General features: G+C 42.8%; 1 protein-coding gene across 8 annotated transcripts in view; it reads left to right on the forward strand.

Moving 5' to 3' along the window:
* LOC135913063 (rho GTPase-activating protein 23-like) overlaps positions 1 to 19,019 on the forward strand; it is a 163,993-nt gene extending 144,974 nt beyond the window's left edge. For 7 of the 8 annotated variants that reach the window (XM_065445728.2, XM_065445731.2, XM_065445725.2 and 4 more), the window contains one exon: positions 9,324 to 19,019. In XM_065445728.2, the coding sequence (XP_065301800.2) occupies positions 9,324 to 9,922 (599 nt within the window). In that variant the 3' untranslated portion in view covers positions 9,923 to 19,019. The remainder of the gene's footprint in view (positions 1 to 9,323) is intronic. The other variant, XM_065445732.2, reaches the window with a different exon arrangement.

A 19,019-nucleotide genomic window follows, 5' to 3' on the forward strand; every position in this document is an offset into this window, starting at 1 on the left:
AAGAACCCCTAGTAACTAGGGTTGCTAGAATCGATGAATTATTAATTGATTAATCAGTTAACAGTATCCCACAACACGATTAATCTTCATCGATTTCCAGCTTTCATTAAATCAACTTAATCAATTAGACTTGTTCAATTAGTAATTTTGAAAAGTTTGACAGCAGTGGCGTGAAAATTTTGAAATCCTACTGGAATGGAGGTGCACAAGCACTGACCGTTGCACGGCTGTGGTAGAGCGACTGTCGACTGTTTTTTCAAGTCCCGAGCAATGCGGAGCCGAGCACTTCCCCTCTCTTCCCCTACACCACACGAGCCACCACGCCAGCCGAAGCTGAAGGCTTGAAATACCCTCACAATTCAAGGCATACTATGGAAACCCCGTCGTTGATTGTCATGCCACTCCCAGTCTACTAAAGACGTGGCATAGCATGAATGCCGGTTTGGAGCATGTATTTAACATAAGGGTGGAGTTCGTGTCGATTCCAGTGAATCTGTAGCGTCCGAGCATCTATTCTCAAATGCTGGTTGTGTGGCCATTCAAAGAAGGCGTCGGTTTCACCTAAAGCATCCCAGCCATTTGACGTTCCTTCGCTTTGTAGAAAATGGCATGTGGTTTAGTATTCTAAACCAGATATTTTCTTTTCCCCTATGCATATTCCAATTTCTTCATTATTTCAGTTGAACTTCACCTTCCACTTTTTCCATTTCTCCTATCTCTTGTTTAACTGTACTGTGCGGGGATTCACTAGTGCCATGCATTTAATTTAATTGTGCACTAGGCGCTATTTTGTAACATATATTTTGTAACATATATTGTTTGTCTTTTAAATAGCCACGAGTGCAAATTATAATAAGTCTTTAACAAGTTGAATACTGTTATTCTTTATCAAACGTTTATACACTTGTGTTTCAGACTTGGTTCCACCTCTCAAACATTAAAATAGGGTCCCACAAAAGCAGATAACTGTGTTTCAACCTTTTTAAAGGAACACTAAAGGCTCACATTAAGTCAAGCTAAAGTGATAGATTAGTACTCGAGAATCTCTAAGGCGTCAATATTATTGTGAACAGAGCCTTGATAATTGAGAAATCGAGGTAAATGCAAGACATGATTAGAGACTCACCCAGGACATTCAAGTACTTGCCCAATGATGACAGCACTCCTCAGTTAAATTCTGTCACTAGTACTTAACCACTCGTTCCACAAGACATCCTTGTATTGTATTACAAGACAAAATAAAATGCTACTTGTCCAGTTCTGTTTCACTTTTAGAAAAAAGAACTCATTGAAATTTCGCGCGGCAACTGTCGAGAAACTCGGACAAATTGCAAGTAGCAGAGAATTCAACTTCCTTGTCGCGGATGCCTTAACTATCTGCGCCAATTGACTGAATAGAAGCTGCAACGGCGAATCCGCCGCTCTCTCGTGACTCGGTGCCGCCGTCTGTCGAGCGCTGTTTTACTCACAGACGGCAGCAAAGGGCGGTGATGGCGTATGCAACGTCACCACTCCCCCAGTTGGTTGGCGGAAGATTTGAATTTCGAAAAAGGTATTCGGACCCTTCAGATGCAATTTTCTCTAAAACTAAATCTCTCCTTGGCAAGAAACAAGTGTTGCGAGGTTTCTGGAATGGTATTCAAACAGTCCACGTCGACTTAGTATTTGCCTTTAGTGTCCCTTTAAAGGATCCTGGCAAAATTTTCACCTAATGAATTAATCAGTAAAAGGCCCTGCATCGAAAGTGATTAATTTATTATAGGCTACAATTATGAATGATTAATCGTCGATTGAATTTTAAAAAATTAATTGACGATCCCTACTAGTAACTGTAACTGAGTATATATACCTGGCATAGAATGTAGAGTGTTCGCCTAACCCAGCATGGCTGCAAAATCAGCCAGCTCATAAATGGCATTACTGCTTGCACAATATGGTGCCGCACTGGATAAAAAGGTCTATAGAGGTTGTGCTTAGACATATAATCATTATAAGTAAGAACTTCTGTGTTCCAATGCCTTTTACACATTCTAAAAGACAAACAAAAAATCTTCCAGGCTTGAGATTTTAATTCAATTATATAAACACTCCAGTTGCATTTCTGCTGTCACTGTCGCCGTGATGTTCCGTATAAATTATAGTCCAAGGGTGGTAATATCGTTGCCACATGCCTTGTGCTGTATGTGCATGTGAAAGCGTGTGAGGCTTAGCCAGCAATCACGCCTCAATCTCATGCATGCGAGCGAGGAAAGCCAGGAGGAAGCGCACCGTCTTCTGTCATGTGCAAAGATCTGGGGAAGGGTAGGAAGGAAGGGTGCGTTCTACTCCTGGCGGCCCGGGTGGCCAAGCGCGCACCTGCTCAAGCCACTGTATCTTGAAAGACATCTGCAACGGGGACAGAGTCCGGCTGCGCGCTGCGTTTTTGCAGCTTAGTTTACGTTGATGCAAGATGCAGCACAAAGGTCAATTCGCTCACTACTGATGCCGTGCTTCCTCGCTCCAGTATTTCGACAGCGAGCTTCCTCGGTGATCGAGTGAGATGTGTTGATGTTTGCTTGTGTGCGCATTACACAGTGCTTGTTTATTTATGAGGGTGAATAGGGAAGTCATTGCCCCTATTTTTTATTAGCCAAAGTAAGGTACATGCAGGTAATTACAAATATAATGTGCTATTCTACATATCTTACACTGTTTCTCCACATAGTCTCCACACTGCTTCAGACATCTGTCCTATGGCAGCACTAAATTTGAGATGCCGCAGGGGTAGAATTCATCCTAGAGAGGCCTTCCCGAGTTCTCATTGTCATGCAAGTCTTCAGGACCTTTTGCAAACTCGCAACACCACCACCCCACACTTCTCAAAGTGAGACACCTTTCCCCATACGTGGGCTGCATTTCCCTGTGGATTTCGAAGGGCATTCGTCTTTTGCTCCATAGAAAATGAATCATACTTTGTTGCTTGTACACTGTGGACGTGTGAAGCGTAACCACCATCTTCAACAACTGACAGCAGCTCCATGCCGCCAAGGTACCCACAGATAAGGCCGAGCCAGTCCGAAAAAGGTCAACCACTGGGAATAAATATGTTGACTTTGCATTTACAGCCGTAATTTGGAAAAAAAAAGTGGGGGCAAGAACTTTTGCCCTCATAGTTAGTATGCCTATGTTTACAAGCTTATACAGCCATTGAAGCTAGTATCCTTACTTTCTTTAGCTAGCTGTCCGCTAACTTGCTATCGCAATCGATGCTTCACCTTTCGGATGAAATTGCAACTTTTTGACTACAGAAATTGCCTCTCCCTAAGCTTTCTAAGAGCTTTTTGTGATTGGCTGCAAAGGAGATTTTTATGTAAATATGCTGATGGGCATATATAGGTTCGAAGTTAAAAAAAAAAGAGGAGGAGCTGAAAGCTGCTAGTTAGTGCATTTTCAGCCATAATTTGTGCACTAGTCTGGTCCAAGTGAAAGTATGTTGTATGGCACCTTTGATGGAACACTTCATTGAAAAACACTGAAAAAAATAATTATGAAATACAATTTTGTTTTAAGCAATAAAAAACGAAATTGAAGTTGGCCCTTTAATCATGCTCGGTATTGTTCCATGTTGCTACTTTGCCCAGAAATACGTCTTGTCAAACGTTGAGAGAAAGAGAGAAAGGAAGAAAAGTTAACCAAATATAACATCACTATTAAAAGGAATGAATGTAAAAAGTAATTAAGGAGGAAGATTGAACAAGACATGTTCATGGACAAAGAACAAGTAAACATTTTTTTTTTCACACTTTCTTTTCTCAGATTTTATTTCTAGAACCTTCTTTTTACAGGCTCCTGATCACTGCTTCTTTTTGCACATTACTGGTGGCAATGATTGATCTAACCCATGCTCTGGTAAAAGCGTATGATTAAATAAATAAAGCACAAAAAAGCAACAAGCAGGCATTCTATGTTTGGTCCTTTGAGTAGGTTTATTCTTTTTAGTTTCCTTCCTTCCTTCTCTCTCTCTCACCATTTTTTTATTTTTTGTATTCAGCATCTGATTCAATACTGTACCTTTCTTTTCTGGCCATTGCAGTAAGAGCTTGATAATTTGGATCTGATGGTTACCAGCTGAAATATCAGAATGATCAGAATGTCAGATCATTGACTGACAGAAGGTAACTGTTGCAATAGTTCTTGCTTCATTGTGGGTTTACTTGGTGATGGGCTAGTGGGTTGTGCATGTGAATTTTTTATTAATGCTTGCTGTAAATCTTTCACTGATACCAAAAGTGATTTTCTGTCCTGGTAACTAGACTGGAAGAAATGTGGCTTATAATAAGCACATAGTAGATTTTGTAAGAAATTTCATGGCTGAGCCTCCCCACACTCGTATATCAACATAAGCAACCTGACAAAATTCAGAACCAAAGCTCCGTTGAAACTGTGGGTCCAAAAGCTGGGAAAGGGAGGGAGGATGACGGCAATTTATACTAATTCCTTGCCCCCGCAGGGAAGCTCAAGGTTGGTCATATTGGCTGCGTTGGTTTAGGTGTATTTAAATACTTGTATATAGAATTATGCACAAGGTCTATTGCTACTTTTAGTGCCCCGTGATAATAACAACAAAAATAAAGCAGTCCTTTTGGTTGTAAACCGTCGAGCAAGATCTATAACTGTTGATGTGCTTTACACGTGGTGCTCACCACTCGAGGGTGAACTTTGCATTGCATATTGCTAGCCATGAAAGCTTAGGTGTGAAGGAACTGGGTTGTAAAGTAATGGGAAGGCCAACCAGCTTTTTTTGCTATTTTTTCCCTTTTGCCACCATGTGATATGAGGATATATATCACGCAATGGAGTACATATCTGGCATAGACTTACATGGGCTGCTGAGCTCTGTCAAGCTCGGCAGTCCATCACAATAGGTGTAAATATTTCTGCCGTGTCTGAACTGAAGTAAAATACGCTTGCCTGGTACAGCCATGTGCAAACATTGTACAGATGGCTCTCCAACGGTGAGGGTTCTTAAGCGAACCTATGGGGAGGCCCTCGGAAGACCATTTACCGAATGTGCTGAGCATGGATACTGAAGTAAACCAGTTCTATCGATGCTGAGTCCACATATCCTTTCATCATCAGTATACGAGAGCCAGCTTTCCGAGAAGCAGCTTGCAGGGGTGAAACGGAGGGATGGGTTCTCAACTTCGCCTTAGTATATACAGAAAATTAAATACTGCCTTATAGCGAGCCCTATAGCTCAAAATTTGATTAATTATTTGAAAGACACCAATATATTCGCACCCCCCTCCTCCCCTTCTCCCATACTGCTAATATACAGGGTGTTCCAGCAAACATTTAAAAGGTTACCTGTGGCAGATAGCGCAATTATAGTTCGTGAGCTCGTCTACTCGAATAGGTGGACATTACTTGCACTAGAAATTGAAATGCATAATTGACTAATTAACAGAAATCACTAATGAAGTATCCGACTAATTGCCGTATGCCCCATATTGCAATTTACAAATTCTAGCCATGGAGTGGCTAGAATTTGGCAAGTTTCGAAATATTAATTCCCGAACTTTGCAGAAAAATGCACTGGTGTTCCAGTTACTTTCTCAAAAAAACATCATTTATGCATTGAAGCACGAAAGTAACTGGAACACCAATGCATTTCTCCTCAAAGTTAAGGAATTAAAGGGCCCCTCCACAGGCCTTATAGCAAATTTTGGTTACACGCTGGAAGTTGTTACGTGTCCTCTAGGGAGCGTTCTGCCGCAAAAAATTTTCAAATCAGCTCATTAATAGCCAAAATGGAAATATTTCAGTGATGCGAACCCATGATTTCAGGAGGTGAGCTCCACTGCATAGTGAGACACTCTCTCCACTTGCCCCGTCTAACCTGCGTGCTAGCCTTGTGCTAGCGTGCTGTGTACAAGAACATGTGACTAGTGGTATAATTCAGTGCTACACGAACACTGAGGCAGAACAAGCAGATCGCAGTGAATGATCACTTGCTGGAACACAGTAGAAAATGGCATAGTTTCAGTACCTGTGCACATGACTGCACAACCGTGGGAACAAGCAGACAAAGCAGAAGTACATCTCGCTTGCTTCGGTGCGAAGTAAAACAAAACACACACATACATTCCGTTTGTGTGTTTTATTATTTCTCTAAACTTCAATTCATTAACTTAAGCAACAGATCACTCAATTAACAGATGTTGCCTTGAATAATTCTCGAAGTCACGTGCCACCACGAGTGATGTCACACTGCGGACCCGAGTACTTAGGTGCAGGGACGCAAGGACATCACCGTCTGGCTTGGAGTGCAGCGGCCGCGAGCAGAAGGGAAAGTGGCGTTCGGATTGAAATGTCAGACCTTTCCGTGGTGCGTAGCGATGTAATTCTTTGCAAACATGATCGTTGGCGCGCATTGTATGCTCTGCGCTTGTCAGCTCAATATAGCCAGACCTGGCGAGGGGCCCTTTAATATCTGGAAACTGCTGTCATCCTGAGAATTCAAAGTGGATCAGCCTTGCAAACTCCACAGCTAGAATGTGTAAATTGCAATGATGGCCATAAGGTAATTAGTTATCACTTAATTAGTGATTTTTCATTAATTAGTCGATTGTGCATTTCAATTTTTTTCAAGTAATGTCCAATTTTTCGAATAGACCAGCTCATGAACCAGATTTTTGCTATCTGCCACAGGCAACCTTTAAATATTTTTGAAAGTGTTCGCTGAAACACCCGGTAGTTAATACCCTTGACAGTAGAGGGTCCCTCACCAAGTCTGGCCATTTTGAGCTGACAAGCGCCGTGCATACAGTGCACACCAACGATCGCGTCTAATAAGTATTACATTGCTATGTGCAACGGAAAGAGCTAAAATTTAAAACCGAACACCATTTGCCCTTGTTCGCGCGGGCGCCGCCCTCCCATCGGGAGAGTCGACATATATCGCCCAAGTGCTCCTGCTTACATTGCACTGCTGTGATGTCGCTCATAGAGGCACATGACTTCGAGAATTATTCAAAGCAACATCTGTTATTTGTGTACTCTGTTGCTTAAATACATGAATTAATTATGTTTAGAGAAATAATGAAACACACCAACTGAATGTCTGCGTGTCCTTGTTTTACTTCGCACCACAGCAAGAGAGATGTACTTCCGTTTTGTCTGCTTGTTTCCACAACATGCAGTTGCACACGCAGACAATGAAAGTATGTAATTTTCTACCATGTTCCAGCGCACGATCATGCTCTCTGGACTGCTTGTGTCTGCCTCAGTATTCGCTAGCACTGGCTTGTACCGCTAGTCAGGCGTTCTCATGCACAGCATACAAAATTGTGTGCTGCGTGAAACAAGGCAAATTGAACAGCTCATGCGTGACGCTGTCAGTGGAAGTGCGCCACACAGCAAAAAATGCGAGCGGGGGGAAAAGAGAAAGAAGGTGGGGCCCATCATGTATGCGTCACGCAATCCTCAAGTTCCGGTATGGGAGAATGCAGGGAAGGAATTGTGCTTGCAGAGGCTAGGCACGGCAAGTGGAGAGAGTGTCTCTCTTTCCTGTGGCCTTCGTCACCTGAAATCATGGGTTAGCGCCACTTAAATATTTCTATCCTGGCTATTAATGAGCCAATTGGAAAAATTATTGTGGCAGAATGCTCCCTAGAAGGCATTTAAAAACTTCCAGCATTTAACTGAAACTTGCTATGCGGCCTGTTGAGGGGCCCTTTAATGATTGAATTTCACTCCGAAACTGGCTCCCATGCATCCATTTCCGAAATTTGCAACTGTTGGAGGCTGCATATAGCAGGAATTTGTACCGTGCCACTTGTTCCTAATGATATGCAAAGGAGCCTGTGATCTTTGCACAGGGAAGTAGAGCCACAATTGAGGGAAAGTATTGAGTGTCTTTTGAAATTGGCTTTTGTGAAAGGAAGGAGATGACACCCACGCACTGTTGTCTCTCATAATGTGCAAAGTGGTCACAGAGACCACCGCGAGTGTGAGAATCGAGCCCACTGGAGCCAATGAGCTCCACCATGAAGATGGCCAGTAAAAGGAATGCTTTTGGACAGTGACCATGTCACTGTCCAAGAGCTTCTCCCCGCACTTCCTCTCCTGTGTTCGGCTCAAGTCACCAGGTGCAACGGGCACAAGTTCCCACTTGTACAGACCAATGGGGTGTGCCAGCACCCTTCGAGGACAGCGATAGAGAGAAAGTGATGGGTCGGTATGCATGAAGTTCAAAAGCAGCCCCACCACGATGTCGCCATCTATGCCTAAAGTGTGCTGCACTATGACATCACCTATGAAATGGACGAATGCAAACCCAAAACATGTTGCTGTGATATCATGAAAGCCCTGGCTTAAGTTTTGATCCCATTAAATCACCAAGAAATCATTGTGGGATTTCGTGTGCCAAAATGTGACACCGACAGGTATTGTGGACATACCAGCCATTTGTGCATCATATGTTTTACTGTAGGTGTATAGTGTCTGCCTTCACAATCTCTTGCAGTACACCGCCGATTTCTTTCCAAGCAAAATGTGACGTCCCTACCTATATGATCCACACACATTCCTCAGCTGCATCTTGCATTTTCGCCCTGAAACTCAATTTGTTAACTGACTCTTGCATGGCTTGAGGTACTGTTGCAGTAGTTTGCTTTGTTTCAGTAGGTGGAGTGTCCTTGTGAAATTAACACCTTATTGTGTGTTTGTGTGTGTCGTATATAACCTTAAATTGAAAGGACAAATTGTTGAATTGCTGTTAAGCATGGCGCAGCTTTGCAGCAATTAAGAGTAAGTAGCATTTGGCTTCAAAAGAGAGTTATTTTTGTGATTGTACTAGTTAAAATCGCTTATACTGTCCCCACCAAAACCACCTGACTCGCATACCATCATACCATATCAAATGAATGATTTATAATTCATTGGAATAGAATTTTATTTTGAAAAATGGGTTCCAGGACAGTATTGCTCAGATATTTTTGATGTGTTTCGAATTGAATGATTTTGAGGCACTAATGGCAGTCTAAGGCTTCTGAGTTTGCTGGAATGTTGCCTGTAATTTTCTGCTTCTATAGATAAAATGTCACTGTTGTATAGATGCCTCCCATTGATTGGTTATGCATTGTGAAACTTATTAAATAATGTTTCGGAACCCAAAATTTGACATTAACACTTTTTTTTTCACGTTACTTATTTTCATTTGGTGTTTTTCTGCTACAACTTGTACCCCTATACAGCATGTCATAAGTCATGCAAATCTAAAAAAAAAATTCCACGTGGCATTCACCTGACTATTGCAAACATATTTTCTTTCCCGCGAGCAGATCTACCCCAGAAGGACTTCCACGTACACGGCATTATTGATGATGTCCATACGCCTGCCAGCTGCCCGGAGACATTCCATCAATTCACAGCATCGTCGCAGCCCATGGAGTCTCCATCCAGCCAAGCCCTCATGCAGCCATCGCCTGCAAGCCTCTTTGACTCACTGCATGAGAAGGAGAACATCCCGCAGAAGATGGCAACGTCATCATCAGGGGGTGCATCATGTGGCTCTGCGGTGACCTATCGCTGCAAGAAGCAGTGTTTGAATGGTGCTTCAACACGCTATGCCATCTATCGTGTAGACGACGAAGCGGCAGGGGCGGGGCGACCACAGCAGCGGCACTCGGAGAACGGTGTGGTTGCTGCATTGGTCAGCCGCCTGGTTGAAGGCGAGGCAGCGGCACCTCTCATTACAAGTGGCACCCGTCGACGACCCCTGTCCTCTATGGGACTCCAGCGGCGACACACCATCGGGAGCTCGCGTGACGTCAAGTTCCACCCGTTTCCGTCTGTGCGTAAGGTGCCCAGTGGCCAGCGGACAGACGATGGGGGCGAGTGGAGGAGGACTGCGAGCTTGCGGGTGGCCTCACCCGTCTGAGAGACATGGGTTGGTGACTGTGGGCCGAGACATTGCTACTGAGGCAGAGAGCAGAACGGTGGTGGCGAGGATGTTGGCCTCCCTTCTGCCAGGCGACTGTACACATGCAGGCAGACAAACACATATTAGGGAAAAGCTTGCCGGTGGTGCTTCAGGCAGGCTTTTCTGTGTAGTTTGTGCCTTGAAAATCAAGCCTGCGTGTTCTGGCACACTAAGTATAGCCTTGCAGAGAAAGCCACGTTCTGATGGCGTGCCTGCGTAACTGGCATGTAGTAGGTTACAAGCTTTAGTTACAAGCAGGTGGGAACAATATTAGCTTAAATTTTGAGAAATAGGAAATGTGCTCTTCAGAGAGAAATTAGCTAAATTATCAGTGCATTCCACAAGCCCATGCATGAGATCAACATACTCATGAAGTTTCAATCTGAAGCCTGTAGTTGCCTTCTATGTAACACAATCAGCAAGGCATAAGATCTAGCAGGGATGCAAGCTAGCAATACAGTTCTCCTTATATGAAGGTGCAGGGCACCAAGTGGTGCCCTTGTTAGCAAAATAATTGTTTTATATGCTTCACCAACTTAAATCTGCATAACAAAAAATTAGTTCTTGGGCGCACTACATCATCAGCAGTGTGGACAACGGAAGTAACAGGCCGTGGCACTGGCAATGAAAAAATGTTTTGGTAGCTGATATCGATGTAACTTGGACGACATGTTTGACAAGTTTCATGAGCATTAGTTGTGCTCAATTCTCAGTTGTAAGCTCTGGAACTCGCATATGAGTGGCATTGAGAAAGACCACGAGCTTGGCTTGTGTGTGGGCAAACTGTAATGCAGGATTTCTTGGCACAGATTACTAGCTGTCACCTTTTACATGAGAGCCTAGCCTGAGGCCCCTCTGGTTCTGGCAGGCACAGAATGTGAACTTCAAAGACTGCTAGGTTGTAGAAAGTTGCCCAATGAACACCTTGTGTTCAAAATGCTAGATGACATGCTTTTCCTGTAGCTGCCCAAGCTTGGGCGCCTGCAAAACAGTGAGATCTCCCTTCTTTTTTCGTCCATATCTTTGTTTTTCGCACTGCACACACCATTTCTTTTCATCCCTGTTCATCTCAAAGTGACTGCTTTGAAAGATGTGTTCATATTCAAACCCAATAATGTTTTTTGTGTTAGTCCAAAGGAAGTGGAGGCATTTGCAGATGGCATGTCTGCTTTTCAGATAGAACAACATCTGTTGGCGCATTGTTGTTATCTGCTGTATGATGTGTGGCTTCTGTTCATAACAGATACTTTGTTAGCCTTGTGAGCCACACTTACAATAATGGGACAGTGTGTGTAGCAGCATTTTTCTTTGGCACTCTACCTATTGAAGTAGACTGGCTCATTGTGGTTTCCGCCAGCTTTTGAGTTTTTATGCAGGATGAAGAAATTTCTGCTCATTTCCATCAACATGGGAAAGTAACTCGTTTATGGAATTCAGCTTGTAAAACAATAGTCTCAGCCACTTGATTCCCATGAGAACATGCACCTGTCAGCTGTTGCTCTTCTGAACAAAAAAAAAATAATCAGAAGTGTTTGGCAGTCACAAAAACTGCTTATTAGTCATTAGCAAGAGCTGAAGCAGCTCTTGCTAATGACTAATAAGCAGTTTTTTCATAAGCTTCTTTCATTCTGCTGCAGTTGTACTGCATAGTTTATTCTTTTCCTGTGAAGATCTGCCAATGCGCATTAGTATCCTTGATATGATCTCATTTCTCAGTCTTGGCATTAGTACCCAAGCTGTTAACAATAGTCTTTCAAGCAGTTTAGACAAATGTTCGCTTCCGTCCTCGGTTTTCTTCTTCTTTTGAATGATTTCACTTCAGAAATTTGATTTGTTATTTTGTCTCTGGTATGTATGTAAAAGGCAAATTTTTAGTTAGAAAAGATTATTGTTGGGTGCACATAAAACAACTGCCTGTAAGTTTTCCTTAGAACTGCATAACTTTAAAGACATGACAATTACAATGTATCAACAGTTGCATCCTGCCAGTTTTGGTTATAATGAGGTTTTATTGTCTAACGCTTGTACATTTAATTGTGGCTGAGCATAAAAGTTCTCATGGTAACAAAAAGCAAAAATGTGGGGATGTCTTGTAATGGTAAATATGACTAGCATTTGTACAGGTGGTATGAGATCATCTAAAAATTTGTTGGTTCAGGCATGACCCCCATAAATTACTGAGAGCTGTAGTCATTTTAAAAACATTTCATGGGATATTGTCCATTTCGTTATATCAAAGTCGGACTGTGTAATGCCCACCTCACATTTAAGACCATCATTCGTCCCATGAATACAAAAGTTGCGTGCAGTAATGGCTTGTACATTACAGTGCTTATTGCTCTTTGGAATACAGGATAATGCAAGGACCTGTGTCAAAGCACTGGTAGGAACAGCTTAGAATAAATTTATTTGAGCTCTAAGAAACTGGGTGTGTGCAGGCAGCAAAATGTTGGTCCATTTTAGTTGAATCAGTTGCTGCATGCAGTACAAGGCTCATACATCGGTGACTGGCAACTGTCAAAGTTTGAGCTGGCAGGATTTGTGCTGGTTTACTCCCAAACGCCTGCAGTTCTTCGCTTTAATGCCATGTCAGACATGCCATGAGAGCTTATTACATGCAGTGAATCTCAAGGAGTGTGTAGCAATGGGTTAATCACTGAAACAAGAGGCCACAAAGTATATCAAGCCCTATTCAACAAGATAAGACATGCCCATTGCGCTCCCCTTTTTGCCAATGCCTGCCACAGCGACCTAGGTGCAACAGTGGACTGTAGGTAGTTGATGTCTCCAAACGCACCCTGCCTGCTGCCGTCACATCTGCTGCTGCAGCGGCTGTTGTTGTCTTCACTGGTCAACCGCTGCCGTAGTGTGCATCTCGGATCCTTTGCGCATTGATGCAAGGGCTGCAAGTGTACAGTGTGTGGAGACGCATATGTGGGCACGCCGTCTCGAAGATGTAACTGTGGTTGCCGTGTGCGGACAAGCAACGTGTGCTCGCCAAGCCTGGAGAACTGCCTATATGACTGGCCCTCTGGGACAGTCGCATTCGTTCTGAATGTTGGAAGTTCCTTGTGCATCCGTGTCTTCTCTAATCTTGCGTGTATGTAAGCGAGAGATCTGCAGGGATTCAAAGTGCTACCATCATCATTATGAGGAACCTTGCAGAACTTTTGTGTTGTCCCATTCCTGCCGTCTATACAGAACGAGAAAGCGGTGGCTGCTTCTAGTGCAATTATAGGGAGAGAAGACACCTCATACATTTTTCTTTCTTTTTTTTTCCACTGTTGCTCTTTTGTGGTACAACATTATCATTGTTTATGTTGATAGCATTGCCCTTTGACAATGCCTAGCTTACGGCAGTGGTGGCGAAATGTCGCCTCTTGCTTTTGCATTGTCCCATCTTTGTGTGTGACTCATCTCGAGAGAGAGGGAGAGAGAGAGCTTTAGAGAGTAATATATTGTAGCTTGCAATTCCAAAGAGAGAGACTGTAATGGGAGTGGGGAAGATGGGAAATCTGGAGGAAATATTTACGTTGTCTATACTAGAGCTTAGACGCACATATGTTGTACATACAGGAGCCACGCAAACTTGCGTGCAAGTGTCTGGATGAATGTGCAACATGCCTATGAGTTTTCTGTGTTTTTTGCTCGACATGACCTGTGGAGATAGCTGACTGGAAGGCTTCAGGCCGATATTAGATTAGAAGTCAAGTTAACTGCGCATGTGTGGGATTAACTTCTTGTTGTCATTACTTTTACAACTGATGAAAGCTGAGACATTGAACGAAGGCGTTATTTCACTGCTATTCCTAAAAAATTGCACAGAAATGTTTTGAAGATAATGGCTTGGTGCTAATGATACAAAGAAGGAAAATGAACACTTTGTGCCGAAGATGTGAACAACAGTTTTATTATGCATATTGTACTATAGAAGGTGGGAGATGGAAATTCAAGATGATGAGCGAAATGAGAACAAGGTGAAAGCTGGAGCCAGCGCTTTGACTAGTGGACTTGGCTTTTTCAAGGCAGAAGGTGCTCACCTTGTTCCTTCATCTTCCGTTGGTGGAAATCCAGGGAAAACACGCAGAAGGCGGGAGATGGAAATTCAAGAAGTTGAGCGAAATGAGAATAAGGTGAACGCTGGAGCCAGCATTTCAACAAGTGGACTTCTTTTTTCAACGCCTTGGAAAAGTCAAGTCTACTTGTCAAAACGTTGCCTCCAGCTTTCACCTTGTTCTCGTCTTGCTCATCATATCACACTAAAGCGGTTCAAGAAAAAGAACAGCTGACCAGCAGCTATTTCGAAAGGATAAACATTTTGCCTGCCTGCATGCATGCTTTTGGCTTTCTCTTAAGCACTTCTAAATGGCATGATTTCAAGATTATACTTGTTTCTTTACTTCCTGCATGAAATGCAGAACACGCAGTGGAATCTTGGCATGCCCGTGAGCTCAACGGTTTTTACATAGAGAGCTGTCTCTGAGTCTACTCTGGTTGTTTGCACTGTCTCCTACATTGTGTCGGCATTGATGCTGTGTGCGTTTTTCTCCTAAAACTTCTAGCTTACTTGTTTCAGCCTACATTCTATGACACAAAGTAGTAGCACAACGCTGCCAGTTTTTATTCCTTGAAGTCGCAGTTAAAGAAAGGACCCCACAAAATATTTCGCAAATATGCTTTACTTTTTTTCTTTCTTGCATGTCAAAATCGAAAATTTATTGCGAGTTTTGCATGTATATAACATGGGTGCTAATTAGCAAGTTTTGCTAGGAATCGTACAAACCGTATCGAACAAAAGCTGGATATACCTGTAGAATATTTTAAAAACATGGCTTTTCACGTAGCCCCCTAGTAACAGAAAAGTGAATATATCACAGTGTTAAGTATAGTAAATGATTGCACCTTATTACTGAAATCTGAAAGTAGTACAGTAGACTTCCGTTCAGTAAACTATGGTTAATTCAATTTTTGGGGGTTGCTCTAATCTCGACCAAAGGTCATCCCGGCTGCCACCCATGCATTTCTATGGGCCCAAGCGTTCGTTATTTTGAACTTAAAATTGGCATAGTAGAAGCAGTGCAAAAAACTATGGCAACACAAGACACAAGTACATAGTACAGGCGCTGAGCTAACAACTGTTGTTAATTCAGCACCTGTTCTTTGTACTTCTCTTTCTTGTGTTGTTTTTATTTTTGTTCTGCTGTTACTATGAAGATCAACCAACTCGCCCAGTTTTGCACTGTATTAAAGTTGGCATTCGCCAGATAATTTGAACTTGAACAGTCAGCATGCACACGCCTGATCCCTATGGTGACCCCAATAACGACCCCTTTAGTGGCACCATCTGCCTCGGCGGAGCTTAGGGTATAGTGACTGTGTTGGAACACATTTCATCTCCCGTCGAAAATGCCTATTTTCTGCCCACCCTAGGAAGATTTTGAAGCAATAACAGTACCTCACATTGTCTTATTACCATATTTACCCAATTCTAATGCATGCTTTTTGTTTTCCAATAAAATTGGCTCGGAAATTGCTTGCACGGTTCAATCGGATAGAAAACCAAAACCGTCTTCATGCGTTCGCACGCTTTAGTGTATAATGCAAATGTCGTGCGGTAAAGCTAACTTTAAAAGCCGCATGGTGAAGTTAACGCAAGAAAACCGTGCGCCAATCTAAAAATTAAGTCGGATGCGCATTAAATTTCTACTTTGTTGGGAAACTTAATGTAATTTATACATTAGTTTTCTACTTTGGATACTTCAAAAGTGGGCAGGTGTTTGATTCGGGGGTGTGTTAGACTTGGACAAATACTGACAAATGAATCAGTGATGTGTCTTGGTGTTTTTTCTGCATCTTGATTCGACTAGCCCGATAATTCAATCAGTTTTGGTGGTCCCGTCAGGGTCGAATTACTGGAAGTCAACTGTAGCGGGACATGTAAGTGAGCCTTACTTGTCGTCAGCATGTAGGGATTGAATCGGTTAATACACAGACTGCCATTGTCTTTCATGAGGTGGAAGGTGCCGACATGGTTCCTGCAGTGATCGTCTCATGCAATTATTAAACACTGGCATGTGCAGTCTGTGCAAAGGTGCATACTCAATAATCGGGAAATGGAACCTTGCGAAACGTCCACCAGTAGTTCTGTAGAGCCACACGATGACAGTTGTTGGGTGACATTAGCATGCCTGTTTTAAAGGAGTACTGACACACGTTTTCCTAGTTTTAGAAACTCCACTACTCACTTGAAAGGATCGCACTTGTCAATCACAAAGGCTGGGGAAATACTTGTGTATTAATTTGAAGTTCATCTCTAAATGCTATCGTGGCGTCATCAGCATTATCGTCACCTCGTAACGTTGCACAAAATTCCCAGATGCCTTGTAGCAACAAGGCTAGGTTGCTACACGTTATTGGCTAACAAGTTGCTCATAAAAACATAAGAGTGCTGCTGCATGTGTGTCTTCTGACTGCACTTGTGTGTGGCGGCTACAGTGATCGCAGGAACCAATTTATCATGTTGTTGTGATGTGTCTACCTTGTGGGCACTGAAACCGGTTTGTAGAAGCATGTATTGTAGTAAATTATCTGGGTTGCTCTAGATTCTAGGGTTCAGAGGGTTTTTGACCTTGGCTTAATGCAAAAGACGACGGTTAGGAAACGTTGTGTTGGTACTCATTTAAAGTGCAAGTTAGCTGCCATAATGACTGTGTGTCGGGTAAGCAGGTGTTCAAAGTATTTTCTTCTCCCCTATGTTCTTTATGGGCCCTTTGCCAACACATCCCTGGATGTGCAGAATGGAGGTCACGTGCCGTACTTTCTGTACAGAGCATGTAAAACATTCCAGTCACCTTGCAGCACATGCGGCAGTGAGTTTATCATGATGCAGGCAGCTGTGTACATTTCTCTTCCAAAGCCCGTTATGTATAGGAGGCACTTATAGCCTGATTTTTCCTTCTGTCCTCGCTCCTCTCTGGGCAAGGGATGTCGTTGCGATCTTCTTCAAAGTACGCGGTACAGGGGCTACTCATTATCTTGTGATGGACAGCGCTGCTTCAGTTTGTTTAAGTTTTTAGAGTTTAAGAGGGAGGATTAAATAAAATAAAGAATGGGTGACACAATTGTTGATGCTTAGTGTATTTATTCCTTGCATTTGTCGGTACTGTGCCGTCGCTGCATTTTAGTATAGGGCACGTGCTTGTTACAAAGCGCATTTCCTTTTGTCTAGTTTCACTTCCCAAGTCTAGTTATGCTTGTGTGTGATGTGTGAAATCTCATGACGTAGCGATAAATGCCAGCCTGCAGTTGTGGTGTGCAGTATATAGACACAACACATATATTTTTTGTGCTGTTCATTTGACTGCTGTGCTTCAGGCATGAAAATAGTCGCTGCTTGTATCTGACGCCTTTTGGCGGCAGCTTCATTGTTCTGCCTGTAAAGCTGAACCTAGTGTGATAACCTTGTTCTCATCCTGTGCGGCTAGTTTACTTTGCTACGCTTGTGTGGCAGCATTCGTCATCAAACTCATATACTGGAAGCCAGGGGCACGATTTGTATTACTTTCTCATGCCACAGTGGCTTGTTGCACAAAAGGCAGCGACTTTCGTTTTTGCAGGCCAATGATTTTTTTTTCCTAATCTTTTCTTTTGGGTGCATTTAGGTTGTGCTGTTCTTTGAATGCACTTATTTTGAAGCTTAGTCTGTTACCGTTTTGCACAGTTTCAGCTCGTGTCCTTGCCATGCTTCTCTGTATTACTACATTGTCACCACTAATGGGCCTTTGTGTAAGACTGACAGTGTTGTCTCAACAGCAGTTTGAAGTGGAAGTACAAGCTTCATGTTTTCAGTGTACAGTACTCTTGTGTGTTATTGGCAAGTCACGGACCTGGATTAGGGCACGGCTTTGCGATGGCCAAAAAGTCCATGTTACGTACTTGCACAACAATGTGCACCGGACCTTTATGGGCCAGACATCTCCCTGGTACATATCTATTGTGAACCCTTGCTTGCTCTTTAGCGCAACGTATCTTAAGCTCGTGAAATACATTGGTATAAATATTATTTAGCTTGATCAGCATTGGTTCTAAGGGCATGATGTGAAGTATGTCCACCATATTCATGGATTTATTAATCCGAAGATAGTGGCTTGCTTTACAACGACGTAAAATGTGCAAAGTACAGTACTCGAGCGTTACTATATTATGTTGCTTTGCCAATGTACTGCTACTGGTTTATCAATGCCCTCTTGGCACGTTTTTATTGCCTCTCTTCCACAAATCTGGTTTAAAATCCTGGTTTCCATAGTTTGGGTGGTGTTGTAACCCTTTCAGATTTTTATTTCTTTCAGCATCATGGGCTTTGTCGTGTCATTCACATTATCGTGTGCAATGTGGAGTATGCCTGAATGCATGTGCTGTCCAGCTTGGATTTCCAGCTCTTTCAGAAATGTTTCAGCACTGTCTCACAGTGGTGTAGTACAGGACACTGACAGATGTATCTTAAAATGCTGCTGCTGTGGTTGTCTGTTGCTTTAGTCATCACTCATGGCTTGAAATTTCTATGTAATGAAGCTTGAGAGGGGCACTGCGGAATTCTCCATGATGGTGTGCACATTATTTGTTCCCAGTGGATCTGACTGACCGGATAAGGGTTGGAGCATGCAGGTGGTTTACCAGTAGAAGGTCTTTCACAAATGCTAAGTTGAAAAAGAGAATATGAACAGCTTCCCAGCTTTACAACCTCGCTCATTGACAAAGAATTGCATGGTGTGCATGATTGTGTGGCTGCCACTTTCACACAAATAAAGATTGTGTTGCTTGCTGGCCACACTACAAAGTGAGTGGGCTTTGCTGAATGCTGCCTCCTGCTCCTCTCTACACATGGCACAGCAAGCATCAGCCTGTCACCATTGAAAACAGATTAACTTAAGATGAGCTCTGCTTTAGAATCACGCTGGCTCTTGTGAGCAGCGTAAATTTCGCATCATGTAGAGTTATGTATTTTATGTACAGATATGTAAATTCATTGAATTGAAAAATAAATTATTGACATTGA

The sequence above is a fragment of the Dermacentor albipictus genome, chromosome 1, assembly GCF_038994185.2.
Source record: "Dermacentor albipictus isolate Rhodes 1998 colony chromosome 1, USDA_Dalb.pri_finalv2, whole genome shotgun sequence".
Classification (NCBI taxonomy): Eukaryota; Metazoa; Arthropoda; class Arachnida; order Ixodida; family Ixodidae; genus Dermacentor; species Dermacentor albipictus.